Source organism: Anolis sagrei, chromosome 6, assembly GCF_037176765.1.
Source record: "Anolis sagrei isolate rAnoSag1 chromosome 6, rAnoSag1.mat, whole genome shotgun sequence".
NCBI classification, from domain to species: Eukaryota; Metazoa; Chordata; class Lepidosauria; order Squamata; family Dactyloidae; genus Anolis; species Anolis sagrei.
This window is the reverse complement of record NC_090026.1, coordinates 6,696,380-6,709,959: the sequence shown is the minus strand read 5'-3', so window position 1 is coordinate 6,709,959 and position 13,580 is coordinate 6,696,380. Positions and strand designations below refer to the sequence as shown.

Here is a 13,580-nt window from a genome sequence, read left to right as displayed (position 1 = left end):
TCAAGAATTCAATGATTGCATGTAGTTTAAGTCATATTGACCATCCGTCTGCGCATGGTTCCATACTTCGCACTTTAACAACATAACCATTCAATGCTAAGGCATCCCACCAAAATGGAACCATAGAGGAGAGTCTACTGAACAAGCCAGTACCTGCCGCATACCAGTACTGCCACCTGTTGAGGAGTTACGAAGGTGGAGGCATTACTTTTTATTCAACCCTCGTATTACATGACAGCAGTGTGAACACACACACTTCAACTTGTACACATACACATTGCTGTCTTTTTATAATATGGGGTGTGACAATCCATGCATCTACGGCTCACAGATTCATTTTTAAAGCCTGTTTTTAAGTCATATGGCACTTATAAACTGCTTTAGGTTCATGTTGGCAGTTGAACCATAGCCCTCCAGATGTGACTGAACTGTAACTCCCAGTATCCTTCACCACTGACATATGGTAACTGATGCTGATGGGAGTTATAATCCAAGACCGCCTGGAAGGCTGCTGTTCAACCACCTCTGCTTTGGAATGTTTTAACTTCTATTAGACATGCATATAATGAAAGTTACTTTTTATTAATACTGCCAAGCATTAGAAAGGTATTACAGCTAAAATAAAACAAACACCAGTATATGAAGACAAAAAGAGATGCACAATTGGGAGGGGAAGAGACTACATGAGATTGTAAACTCAGAAGTAAAGGGTTTGAGGGTGAGGAGGAATAGGGAGGGTATTGCATTGAACTCTATAACCCCAAAGGCTGTGCATTCTTCCCACCCTCCCCACACCCTTCTGAGGTCTTTGCTTTGCCCCAATCTCTGAGCAAGAAAGTGGTCAGTGGGAAAGACCTTGCACTGCCCACTTGGACCCACAACTAGCATTTGAGGGGAAAGGGTGGACTTCTGGTGCAGAGAGGGACAAGCTTTTACCTCGGCCACAGCGACGTTGGTGTTCTCCGGATGACCCGCCACACTCTTGATGCTTTTCATATCTGACATGCTCCTTCCTGCAAGACTGGGGCGGCTGTCATTCATTTTCTGGGAGATTGAATAAGGAATCAGAGTGAACCGAAGAACAATTCTGCTACATTCAGTTATGACCTTCACCACATCTTGTAGCCCTTCACACGGACCCCTTATTCCCAAATAGCTCTGATTTGACCAGCTGGCTGGAAGTCATCTGCATTAAGATCACTACTGACTGAAAGGTCATGAGTTCGAAGCCAGCTCAGGTCAGAGTGCGCTTCCAACCATTGTGTAGCTTGCTGTCAACCTTTGCTGCCTGAAAGACAGTTGCATCTGTCAAGTAGGAAATTTAGGTACCACTTATGAGGGGAGGCTAATTTAACTAATTTACGATGCCATAAAAATCTCCAGCAACCATGTAAAAAGAATGAGGAAGTACTCCATCATTGTCACTAATGGAAGATGAAGCAACAATTTGCAATTTCTGTTGAAATTGTCCACATGCTTGTGGATTTCAGTGGCTTCTCTGTGTAATCTGACATGGTGGTTGTGAGAGTGTTTTGCTGTATTTTTGTATTGCTATATTGTATTAATGATTTGATGCTAATTAATTGATATTACTGTTTTAAATGACTAATGATTTTGTACTGTGTTGCTGACACTGGTTGTTTACCGCTCTGAGTCGCCTGATGGCTGAGAAGAGCGGTATACAAGTGAAGTAAATAATAATAATAAATAATAATAACAGCTCCCCTGGTGGCCAGAATACCCTCATGAAATGTATTGTCAAAGGCTTTCATGGCCGGAATCACTGGGTTGTTGTAGGTTTCTTCAGGCTATATGGCCATGTTCTAGAGGCATTCTCTCCTGACGTTTCACCTGCATCTACGGCAAGCATCCTCAGAGGTAGTGAGGTCTGCTGGAACCAGGAAAAAGGGTTTATATATCTGTGGAATGACCAGGGTGGGACAAAGGACTCTTGTCTGCTGGAGCCAGGTGTGAATGTTTCAACTGATCACCTTGATTTGATTGCCTGGCAGTGCCTGGAGCAATCTTTTGTTGAGAGGTGATTAGATGCCCTTGTTTGTTTCCTCTCTGTTGTTGTGCTGTTCTAATTTTAGAGTTTTTTAATACTGGTAGCCAGATTTTCTTCCTTTTCATGGTTTCCTCCTTTCTGTTGAAATTGTCCACATATTTGTGGATTTCAATGGCTTCTCTGTGTAGTCTGACATGGTGGTTGTGAGAGTGGTCCAGCATTTCTGTGTTCTCGAATAATATGTTGTGTCCAGGTTGGTTCATCAGGTGTTCTGCTATGGCTGACTTCTCTAACATCTAATCACCTCTCAACAAAAGATTGCTCCAGGCACTGCCAGGCAATCAAATGCTAATCAAGGTGATCAGTTGAAACATTCACACCTGGCTCCAGCAGACAAGGGTCCTTTGTCTCACCCTGGTCATTCCACAGATATATAAACCCTTTTTCCTGGTTCCAGCAGACCTCACTACCTCTGAGGATGATTGCCATAGATGCAGGCGAAACTTCAGGAGAAATGCCTCTAGAACATGGCTGTATAGCCTGAAAAAACCTACAACAACCCACCCTCATGAAAGCTGGAATGTTAAATAGTTTCTGTGTGTCTGTCTATATATGTTGTGTGTCTATGGCATTGAATATTTGCCATGTATATATATATTGTAATCTGCCCTGAGTCCCCTGCACGGCGAGAAGGGTGGAATATAAATACTGTAAATAAATAATACCATTTTGCCAATTTCTGATTACCGCTATTGATTCCTTCCTACAGATAGCATTCCTTTGCCCGATATCTTTTATTTGCAGTGGATTGGCACTAGAGAAAGAGTTTAGCTAGCATTCACACTTCATCCTGAGAAGGGTAAAGGTAAAGGTTTCGCCTGAAATTAAATCTAGACATGTACAACTGGGGAATGGTGCTCATCTCCATTTCTAAGCCAAAGAGCCAGAATTGTCCATAGACACCTCCAAGGTTATGTGGCCAGCATGACTGCATGGAGCACGGTTACCTTCCTGCAGAAGCAGTACCTACTCTTCTACTCACATTTGCATGTTTTCGAACTGCTAGGTTGGCAGAAGCTGGGTCTAACAGTGGGAGCTCACCCTGCTCCCCAGATTTGAGCAACCAACCTTTTGGTCAGCAAGTTCAGCAGCTCCACCAGTGCGCCACCAATGCTCGTCAAAGCATTGCTCAGATTTGGGGGGGGGGACACTTTTTTGCCAATTTTATTGTACACTGAGGAGATTTAGGGCCTTAAAATAGCCCAGCAGACCACACTTTGCCAACCGAAAGAAGGCGAAGGTCTCATGTATTTCCAAGACTCAAATTACATACTCGTCCCTCTCATATATATGCGGAAGGGCTGTTTTCTTTGCATTTATTTCTTATTTCTGCAACCAATTGTGTGTAACAATAAGCTGCCAACTTGTTGTTTTGTTTTGACAACTCTCAGTTTAGATTTTCCCAGAACTTGAGTGGATCCGTGTGTTGTGGCTAAAGGAAAAGGTTCTTGGAATGAAATCTGACCCACCCACTAACCTTTTTGCTGTTCCCAGCATTAATGAAGGTCAGATCATCCATGGTGAGGACAATCTTGTTGGGTCCCTTCATGAGTTGGGCGTGCTGAAACCGGCGCCTGTGGGAAATCAATACAAAGGAACCAGGCATGTCAGAAACCCCAAGTGTCTGCCAAAAACTCAGAGGAGACATGCTCCAAAATCCAAAATGCCTGTCAGTCTCTCTTCCCTGCAAACCAAATCACGAGAACCGTTTGAGCAACTCACCTAAGATGGAAAGCAAGTACAACCCCACCTGCAGCCAAGGCAATCATCATAAGGAAGAGGAAAAATACAAAACCAGCATGCACTCCTGAAAGAAAAGAAGAGTATTGTCACTGAGGATTTTACTTCACTTCAGGAAGCTGAGATATCTCAAATTCCCAACTCCATTGTTGAGACAGACTTCCATTTTCATCATGTATAGGATTTTCCTATCAAAAATGTCCAACAAGATGCCGTCTCTATTCCAGCTCAGAACTTAGAAACCTTATTTGGGGGGGGGGGGGGTAAGAATTCCCAGAATCCCCCATTGTCAGCATGTCAGCCTGGTTGAGGGATTCAGGAATTTTCATAGCTTATATGGAAGAGGTTCCCAACCTTTTTTTGACCAGGGGCCACTTTCCAAAATTAGTGTCAAAAGGGTTCCATATCGGTTTTTCGTCAACTTTAGATTCAGTTTGGTTATTTGGGGTGCTAATTCAAAAAATTGCATTGGATAGACCACATCAGCTCAAGTTTCTGATACAGAACATATGCCATCCAGTAGTCGCCATCTGCTTGCCCACAGAAAACCATGGCAGGTATTTTCATGAAATTTATCACTTACTTATCAGTGTTGGAAATGCAACAACTACTTAACACTGAAGAGTAAAGAATGCTTCACAATAGTGTTAGATACTTAGAGTGACCAGAAGTGTCCTCCCTCTATGCCAGTGGTTCCCAATCCATGGGCCACAGCCCACTGATGAGCCGCGAGTCCTAAAATCCAGTCCGGGAGACATGCGGATAATAACACAGTCCAACTAAAAAAAAAAATTTTCTTGATGTCTTCATTTTTAGGCCTGTTCCTTGGGTTATTTGGGATGCATTTGATAGACCACATCAGCTCTAGATCATTAAATGTGGTTTTCTGTGCAAATGGCAACTACTGGATGGCATATGTTCTCTATCGGAAACTAGAGCTGATGTGGTCTATCCAGTGCAATTTTCTGAATCAGAACCTCAAATAACCAAACCAAATCTAAAGTTGACCAAAAATTAATTTGTAACCCTTTTGCTACAAATGTTGGAGTGTGGTCCCTGGTCAAAGTGGTCCCTGATCAAAGTGGTCCCTGGTCAAAGTGGTCCCTGGTCAAAGTGGACCCTGGTCAAAGTGGACCCTGGTCAAAGTGGACCTTGGTCAAAGTGGACCCTGGTCAAACTAGACCCTGGTCAAAGTGATCCCTGGTCAAAGTGGGCCCTGGTCAAAGTGGACCCTGGTCAAAGTGGTCCCTGGTCAAAGTGGACCCTGGTCAAAGTGGTCCCTGGTCAAAGTGGTCCCTGGTCAAAGTGGTCGCTGGTCAAAGTGGTCGCTGGTCAAAGTGGTCCCTGGTCAAAGTGTTCCCTGGTCAAAGTGGTCCCTGGTCCAAGTGGTCGCTGGTCAAAGTGGTCCCTGGTCAAAGTGATCCCTGGTCAAAGTGGACCCTGGTCAAAGTGGTCCCTGGTCAAAGTGGTCCCCGCTCAAAGTGGTCCCCGCTCAAAGTGGTCCCTGCTCAAAGTGGTCCCTGCTCAAAGTGGTCTCTGGTCAAAGTGGTCCCTGGTCAAAGTGGTCTCTGGTCAAAGTGGTCCCTGGTCAAGGTGATCCCTGGTCAAAGTGGTCCCTGGTCAAAGTGGTCCCTACTCAAAGTGGTTCCCCACTCAAAGTGGTCCCTACTCAAAGTGGTCTCTGGTCAAAGTGGTCCCCACTCAAAGTGGTCCCTGCTCAAAGTGGTCCCTGCTCAAAGTGGTCCCTGGTCAAAGTGGTCTCTGGTCAAAGTGGACCCTGGTCAAAGTGGTCCCTGATTTAAAACAAAGGTTGGGAACCACTGCTTGGGAACCACTGCTCTATGCCTGCCTATCCTGACCTCTCTGTGATTTAATCTCATAGTCTTAGGGATGTTTCTCCATCTCTTCTTCTTCCCTTGAGTCCTTTTTTGACCTTCCAAGATGTAGCTAGGTTAGATCAGGTGCCTTGCTTATCTCAAAATGGAGCTTCTACAACTAAGTTTTGTGTTTTTTTTATCCAAGTCATAGGTGTGCTTTCTCCTTCACCCACCATTGCAGGCTCACTTCATTGCTTACCTCCAGAGCAGATGTTCACAGTGTCAAACCAGCAGGTGGAGTCTGTGTCGGGACTGGAGCTATGGGGCCAATGGACAGAGTGGCCAGCATAGCGTAGGGTCCCGCCTGCAACATCCACCCTGTAAGTGGGCCAGAGGCGGCTGCCCTTGCCATCCGAGTCCAAGATGATATAAGGGATGACAGCATCACCATATTCATCAGCTGAGACATGCTGGCTGAAGCCTTCCAGTTCAAAATCTTTGGTGTTTTCGGCAATGCTGGTGCCCATCACCCACTTGCCAGCTTTGCGAGTATTTTCTACTGCTTTGGCCAGGAAGTAGATAGAATTAAAAATTGTACCAAAGAGGGGATGAGCCTATAAAGAGAAGGGGGGGGGGGGGGAGAATGAAAGTCACACTTTGCTACCTGAGAGAATTCATGCCACTAGGGAACATTTGCTTCTATTTTCTTTTCTTTCTTTTTTTCTCATTTGCACTGCTAGCTCTGTGGGAGTATTCAGCTTTTCCACTGCCCTAGTTACTGAAACATTCCCAAGAACTACTGACAAGTTTGCAGTGTTATTTTCACCATTTTATGGACCATGCATTAAAAATAATCTGGAAATGTTCTTGTCCTTGACAGGTTGAGACACCCCATGAAGAAATGTCAATCACTTCAGTTTCTCCATCCCCGAGACAAAAAAGAACAGAACTTGTTTCCAGCAGCAGTAGTAACAGCAAACACATTCACACTCATACAACCCTGCTAGAAAATGTTTGAAAACTGCAAAATACACTATAATGTTTGTATACAAAAAAAACCCAAACAGTTGCATAACTGAAATCTTTGTGAAAAATTTCCCCATTCAAAAACAGTCCTGAAATAAAGAAAATATTAAAAACTAGCTGTCCCCTGCCACGCATTGCTGTGGCCCACATAGGGGTTCTGTGTGGGAGGTTTGGCCCAATTCTATCGTTGGTGAGGTTCAGGATGCTCTGTGATTGTAGGTGAACTATAAATCCCAGCAACTACAACTCCCAAATAACAAAAGCATTTTTTTTTTAGTGAAGGACATACATTGGCCTGTTAGGTGTCTTGTGTCCAAATTTGGTGTCAATTCGTCCAGTGGTTTTTGAGTTCTGTTAATCCCACAAACAAACATTACATTTTTATTTATATAGATACTAGCTGTACCCGCCACGCTTTGCTGTGGCCAACCTTCCCTCTTTCTCTCCTTCTTTCCCTCCTTCCTTCACACCTCTTTCCTTCCTTCCAACATAATATTCATGTTAGAATGTTATCAAAATAATTAGTCGGATCTTCCATAAGTTGTGTGGATAAACTTCAGCATAACCGGTATTGTCTTGGGAATACGCTAGTTATGCGATCCCCGAGCGTATTCCCAAGACATATTCTCAAGACTAATTATTTTTATAACATTCTAACATGAATATTATGTCGGTTACACTGTTGTAAATAGTCCCTATGTCTTTGCTTCCCATGCTTGTGTACAATACTGGTTAGTTTGGTATTCTCATCATTATTCTAACTGGCATTTTTTGCTGACGTTTGTAGTAACAGGTCATCTTTATATTGGGTTGTTGTAGGTTTTTTCGGGCTATATGGCCATGTTCTAAAGGCATTTTCTCCTGACGTTTCGCCTGCATCTATGGCAATCATCCTCAGAGGTAGTGAGATCTGTTGGAACTAGGAAAAAGGGGTTTATATATCTGTGGAATGACCAGGGTGGGACAAAGGACTCTTGTCTGTTGGAGCTAGGTGTGAATGTTTCAACTGACCACCTTGATTAGCATTTGATTGCCTGGCAGTGCCTGGAGCAATCTTTTGTTGAGAGGTGATTAGATGTTCTTGTTTGTTTCCTCTCTGTTGTTGTGCTGTTCTAATTTTAGAGGGTTTTTTTTAATACTTGTTCATTTTCATGGTTTCCTCCTTTCTGTTGAAATTGTCCACATGCTTGTGGATTTCAATGGCTTCTCTGTGGAGTCTGACATGTTGGTTGTTAGAGTGGTCCAACATTTCTGTGTTCTCAAGAGGACACATCCAAGGACATCTAATCACCTCTCAACAAAAGATTGCTCCAGGCACTGCCAGGCAATCAAATGCTAATCAAGGTGGTCAGTTGAAACATTCCCACCTAGCTCCAACAGACAAGAGTCCTTTGTCCAACCCTGGTCATTCCACAGATATATAAACCCCTTTTTCCTAGTTCCAACAGACCTCACTACCTCTGAAGATGCTTGCCATAGATGTAGGCGAAACGTCAGGAGAAAATGCCTCTAGACCATGGCCATATAGCCCGGAAAAACCTACAACAACCCAGTCCCTATGTCTTTGTTTCCCATGCTTGTGTACAATACTGGTTAGTTTGGTATTCTCATAATTATTTTAATTGGCATTTTTTGCTGAAGTTTGTAGTAACAGGTCATCTTTATATTTTCTCTGCATTCCAATAATCTCCCCAAGCCCCATTTCCCCTCCATTCAGTTCCTTTTCTTGGTGGCACACCTTGTCAGCATCGAGATGACTGGGAATCTCCCTCTTCTCTTGAGCCTCCCGAAAGGCATCCCGAAAGGAGTTTTCTGGCGAATCTATGGTGATTGTGAGCACTGCGTCATAGGCCAAGCGCAATTTGATGTCATCCAACGCAGTGTAGATTTCCCTCTGGTAGGGCATGCTGTAAGTCAGGGCATCATAAGGGATGAAAACGTAGGTCCCATCCGTCATGTCCAATTCTTCTGCCTTCTCCAGCAGAATCCGTTGTTCCTCGCCACCCAAAAGGGCGGAATGCATGCACATAACGATAGCTGGAAAGAAAAGGGCCAAGGAACAGGAATTGGGCAGAGGGGAAGGAGCAATGGGCAAGAGGGTTGAAAAATAATAAGAACAAAAGTAAGAGTAGGCATGGAGTCAAGGCATAATTTGAACCTATGGGATGATAATGAAGAAAGTAGAGTCTTTGTGTATTTGCAAAAGAGTACAATTTTTGGAACAGATTCATCCCAAATATTCCACATTAAGCAAAACAGAAAATGTTGCTGCCATGCAAGCTAAAGAGCTTCAGTAGAATTCTATTTATAAAACTATAAGTAAAACTTATAGTAATGTATAAAACTATAAGTAAAACTTATAGTAATTTATAAAACTACTAGCTGTCCCCTGCCACGCGTTGCTGTGGCCTAGTCTGTTGATCTGGAAAATAAAGTAATGAGAAAGTGTTGGTTTCTAATACTTGTAATGTCTTTATGCTTGTGGGTAAACAGTATTGTTTCTTTGTCAGTGTTGATGTGGAGAGTGTCTGGTTTGCCCACCCTGGAACATGCAAGATATCATTGCCCTTCTTTAAGGGTCCCTTTCAAATCTATGATACTATATCTGTGAGTGTGCGAATCATATCTATCTATATCTATATCTATGACTGGATGGTTCTTTGTCAGGAGGACTTTGATTATGTTTTCTTGCCCTGATGAAGGGCAAGAAAACAAGATTGGATGGTATAAAGGAGATAAAGGAATATCGAGGCAGGGTGGACACAACTATCACACTTCTGCCCTCAGTATAATACAAATTAGAGGTTTGACCACAGGATAAATGTGAAAGTGAATGTTCTTGGTAGTATTTGCCGCCACCACCTCAGAAATTACTGGCCTGAGGAACCAAAAGGGTGTGAATGTATTATAGGTAATGTGGGTTTGAGTTCTTGGTCTTCTATGGCTTCCTACCTAGCCGACTGGATTTTAAAAATGAGTTGAGAGAATGAGTTCTGAGGGAAACGAATGGATTGAGGAATACACCAGTTAACAGTAAACTAAGAAAGAGTTTATTTAAACTTGCTATTAACAACAACTCGTTGGAAATGAGTGGTACAGAATCTTGACTCAGTTACACTAACTTGGTTGCTTAAACAAACAGTTCCCCTGACAGAAAAGCTTTTACAGCTTTGAAATCCTTTAACAAACTGTTCTACTTTTAGACACAGTTTCTCTTAGAGCACAGACTCCAGTCTGCCTCACTCACTGGGCTATAAGGTATCTTTAAACTTCTCTTAAGTTTAATAAGACACAGCTCTCTTTTACTAGTCCTCTCAACGTAGTAAAACCCTAGCCTAATGTCTTCACTTTATTCCCAAACCTAGAGGCTCACTAAAAGCTCTTCCCTTTCTGTCAGATCCCTGCTGTAACTTCCTCTCTAAAAATCCACAACCTTCTCTGTCTCTATCTAAGATCCTTCTTCCTTTCTGTCAAACAGGCAGCTTATTTCCCTCTCTCTAAACTGACTCCTCCCCTACTGGCTATACCCAATCAGGCGTCAGCTTGACTCCTCCTCCTGCTCTGCTTGACTACCAAGATGCCAGCCACTGCCATGCAGGCTTCAGCCTAGCCGACTGAAAGGTAGATCTATTACAGATGGCCTTAAGTATTTTCTGTTGGTCATGGGGGTTCTGTGTGGGAAGTTTGCCCTGATTCTATCGTTCGTGGGGTTCAGAATGCTCTTTGATTGTAGGTGAACTGTGAATCCCAGTGACTACAACTCCCAAATGTCAAGGTCTATTTTCCCCAAACTCCATCTGTGTTCATATTTGGGCGTATTGAGTGCATGTGCCAAGTTTGGTCCAGATTCATCATTGTTTGAGTCCACAGTGCTCTCTGGATGAAGGTGAACTACAACTCCCAAACTCAAGGTCAATGCCCACCAAACCCTGTTGGTCATGGGAGTTCTGTGTGCCAAGTTTGGTTCAATTCCATCGTTGATGGAGTTCAGAATGCTCTTTGATTGTAGGTGAACTATAAATCCCAGCAACTACAACTCCCATATAACAAAATCATAATTTTTTGAGTGATGGTCACTCCTTGTGTTGTGAGACATTTTGTTGCCAAATTTGGTGTGATTTCGTTCATTGGTTCTTTTGTTTTTAAGGAACTCATTACGCACAGAGCATTTTTATATATATAGATAAGTAAAACTAATAGTAATTTATAAAACTATAAGTAAAACTTATAGGAGTCCCTGGTGGTGCAGTGGGTTAAACCCCTGTGCCGGCAGGACTGAAGACCAACAGGTCACAGTTTCGAATCCGGGGAGAACGCGGATGAGCTTCCTCTATCAGCTCCAGCTCCTTATGACATGAGAGAAGCCTCCCACAAGGATGGTAAAACATCAAAACATCAGTGCGCCCCCTGGGCAATGTCCTTGCAGACAGCCAATTCTCTCACACCAGAAGCGACTTGCAGTTTCTCAAGTTGCTCCTGACACAGCAAAAAAAAGTAAAACTTTATTTATATTCAGCTCTATCTCCCCAAGGGGACTCAGGGCAGATTCCAAAAAACAAAAAAGGTAAATATTCAATGCCCTTGACACAACCATAGATACACATGCAATAACGAACCAGCCAAATCCCAAAATAAACCAACATCTAAGACCAAATTCTAACATGCAACCTAGAATTAAATAATAACATGACCTATCTGTCAGAATTACTGAAGGTATGCATGTATTGTTTTTCAATGTGTTTCTATATGATTAAGAACGGTGTTAATATGTATTCAAGATGGATTATGTTATGTTCAATTATGTGTTGGAATTGCAGAGAGGTACAGAGAGAAGAGACCTTGACAGAAGTTAGATAACAAGTTTCTCTGCTGGGAAGAAAAAGGGAGTTTCCAGCTTGCAGCCAGAAAGCCTGATAAGCAGATGTTCTGAAACTGTACTGTAGCTGTGCTTTGCAGTTCCTGATTTTGCCCGCTTAGAAGTAGACGTGTATTGAGATGGAAAACTGCAGAGTCCTGGAATTTTTGGAGTCCTGTGTCTGTTTGATCTAGCAACCTATTCCGCTGCGCATAGCACCCCGATTTTCATTCTGACACTACCAATTAAATTATATCTAACAAAAAGCATGAACATCAATTTAAAAAGCTGCCAAAGGTTCAGTTATAACGATAATTAAAATTATGTAGTCATATTGTCAACAGAGCCAACAGCGCCAACAAAGCCAGAGTACAATAGTCATTTCCAGTCAGAGGTATATTAGCTATATACAGTAGAGTCTCGCTTATCCAACCTTCGCTCATCCAACGTTCTGCATTATCCAATGCAGTCTGCCTCCTAGAAACATAGAATCAAAGAGTTGGAAGAGACCTCCTGGGCCATCCAGTCCAACCCCATTCTGCCAAGAAGCAGGAATATTGCATTCAAATCATCCCTGACAGATGGCCATCCAGCCTCTATTTAAAAGCTTCCAAAGAAGGAGCCTCCATCACGCTCCGAGGCAGAGAGTTCCACTGCTGAACGGCTCTCACAGTCAGGAAGTTCTTCCTCATGTTCAGATGGGATCTCCTTTCTTGTAGTTTGAAGCCATTGTTCCGCGTCCTAGTCTCCAAGGAAGCAGAAAACAAGCTTGCTCCCTCCTGCCTGGATCCATACCTGTTTCAATATATTGCAATGCTTTGGTGCTAAATTGCACCGGGATTGTGGCGCAGCTGGCTGTCAGCTGCATTAAGATCACTCTGACCAGAAGGTCATGAGTTCGAAGCCAGCTCGCGTCGGAGTGAGCTTCCAGCCAATTTTGTGTAGCTTGTTGTCGACCTTTGCAACCCGAAAGACAGTTGCATCTGTCAAGTAGGAAAATTAGGTACCACCTATGTGTGGGGAGGCTAATTAACTAATTTATGAGGCCATAAAAAGACTCCAGCAAAAGCATGCGGGGAATGTGGAAGGACTTCATCAGTGTTGCAGATGGACAATGAAAGCGACAGCTCCCCTGGTGGCCAGAAAAAGTTATATAGCCTCTGTGTATGTCTATATACGTTGTATGTCTAATTGGCATTGAATGTTTGCCATATATGTGTACACTGTAATCCTCCCTGAGTCCCCTGTGGGGTGAGAAGGGCGGCATATAAATGCTGTAAATAAATAAATAAATTCATTAATACATAACGTTATCATGTACTGAACTGCTTTCTCTCTCGATTTGTTGTAAAACATGGTGTTTTGGTGCTTAATTTGTGTTTGTGTATATCTTTAGTTATTTTATGTTCCGGCATGGAATGCATATGCCGTATATATGCTGTGCTCTGCTTTGAGGTAAGAAGGGCAGAATATAAATGTTTCAAATATAATAATAAATAATGTGTAAAATCATAGTGTAGTTTGACGTTTAATAGGCTTTTCCTTAATACCTCCTTATTATCCAACATTTACACTTATCCAATGTTCCACCAGCCCGCTTATGGTGGATAAATGAGATGCTACTGTATAGCATCTCATATCTTATATCCCCATAACAAAAAAGGGAAATGCGAAAGACTGCTCAAACTTCCGTACAGTGGCCCTTATTTCTCATGCCAGTAAGGTAATGCTCAAGATCCTGCAAGGAAGACTCCAGCAATACATGGAACGAGAGTTGCCAGATGTTCAAGCTGGGTTTAGAAAAGGTAGAGGAACGAGAGACCAGATTGCCAATATCCGCTGGATAATGGAGAAATGCAGGGAGTTTCAGAAAAACATCTACTTCTGCTTCATTGACTATTCTAAAGCCTTTGACTGTGTGGATCATAATAAATTGTGGCAAGTTCTTGGTGGGATGGGCATCCCAAGCCACCTTGTCTCTCTCCTGAGGAATCTGTACAAGGACCAAGTAGCAACAGTCAGAACTGACCACGGAACAACAGACTGGTTCAAGATTGGGAAAGGCGTACGGCAA

The 13,580-nt window shown here is 42.9% G+C and overlaps 1 protein-coding gene across 1 annotated transcript in view; it reads right to left on the bottom strand.

Moving 5' to 3' along the window:
* GUCY2D (guanylate cyclase 2D, retinal) overlaps positions 1-13,580 on the bottom strand; it is a 105,082-nt gene that overhangs the window by 34,051 nt on the left and 57,451 nt on the right. Inside the window, exons 3-7 of the mRNA XM_060779926.2 lie at positions 8,390-8,688; positions 5,885-6,239; positions 3,791-3,875; positions 3,546-3,642; positions 937-1,044 (exon numbers count right to left, since the gene is read on the bottom strand). Of these exons, the coding sequence (XP_060635909.2) occupies positions 937-1,044; positions 3,546-3,642; positions 3,791-3,875; positions 5,885-6,239; positions 8,390-8,688 (944 nt within the window). The remainder of the gene's footprint in view (positions 1-936; positions 1,045-3,545; positions 3,643-3,790; positions 3,876-5,884; positions 6,240-8,389; positions 8,689-13,580) is intronic.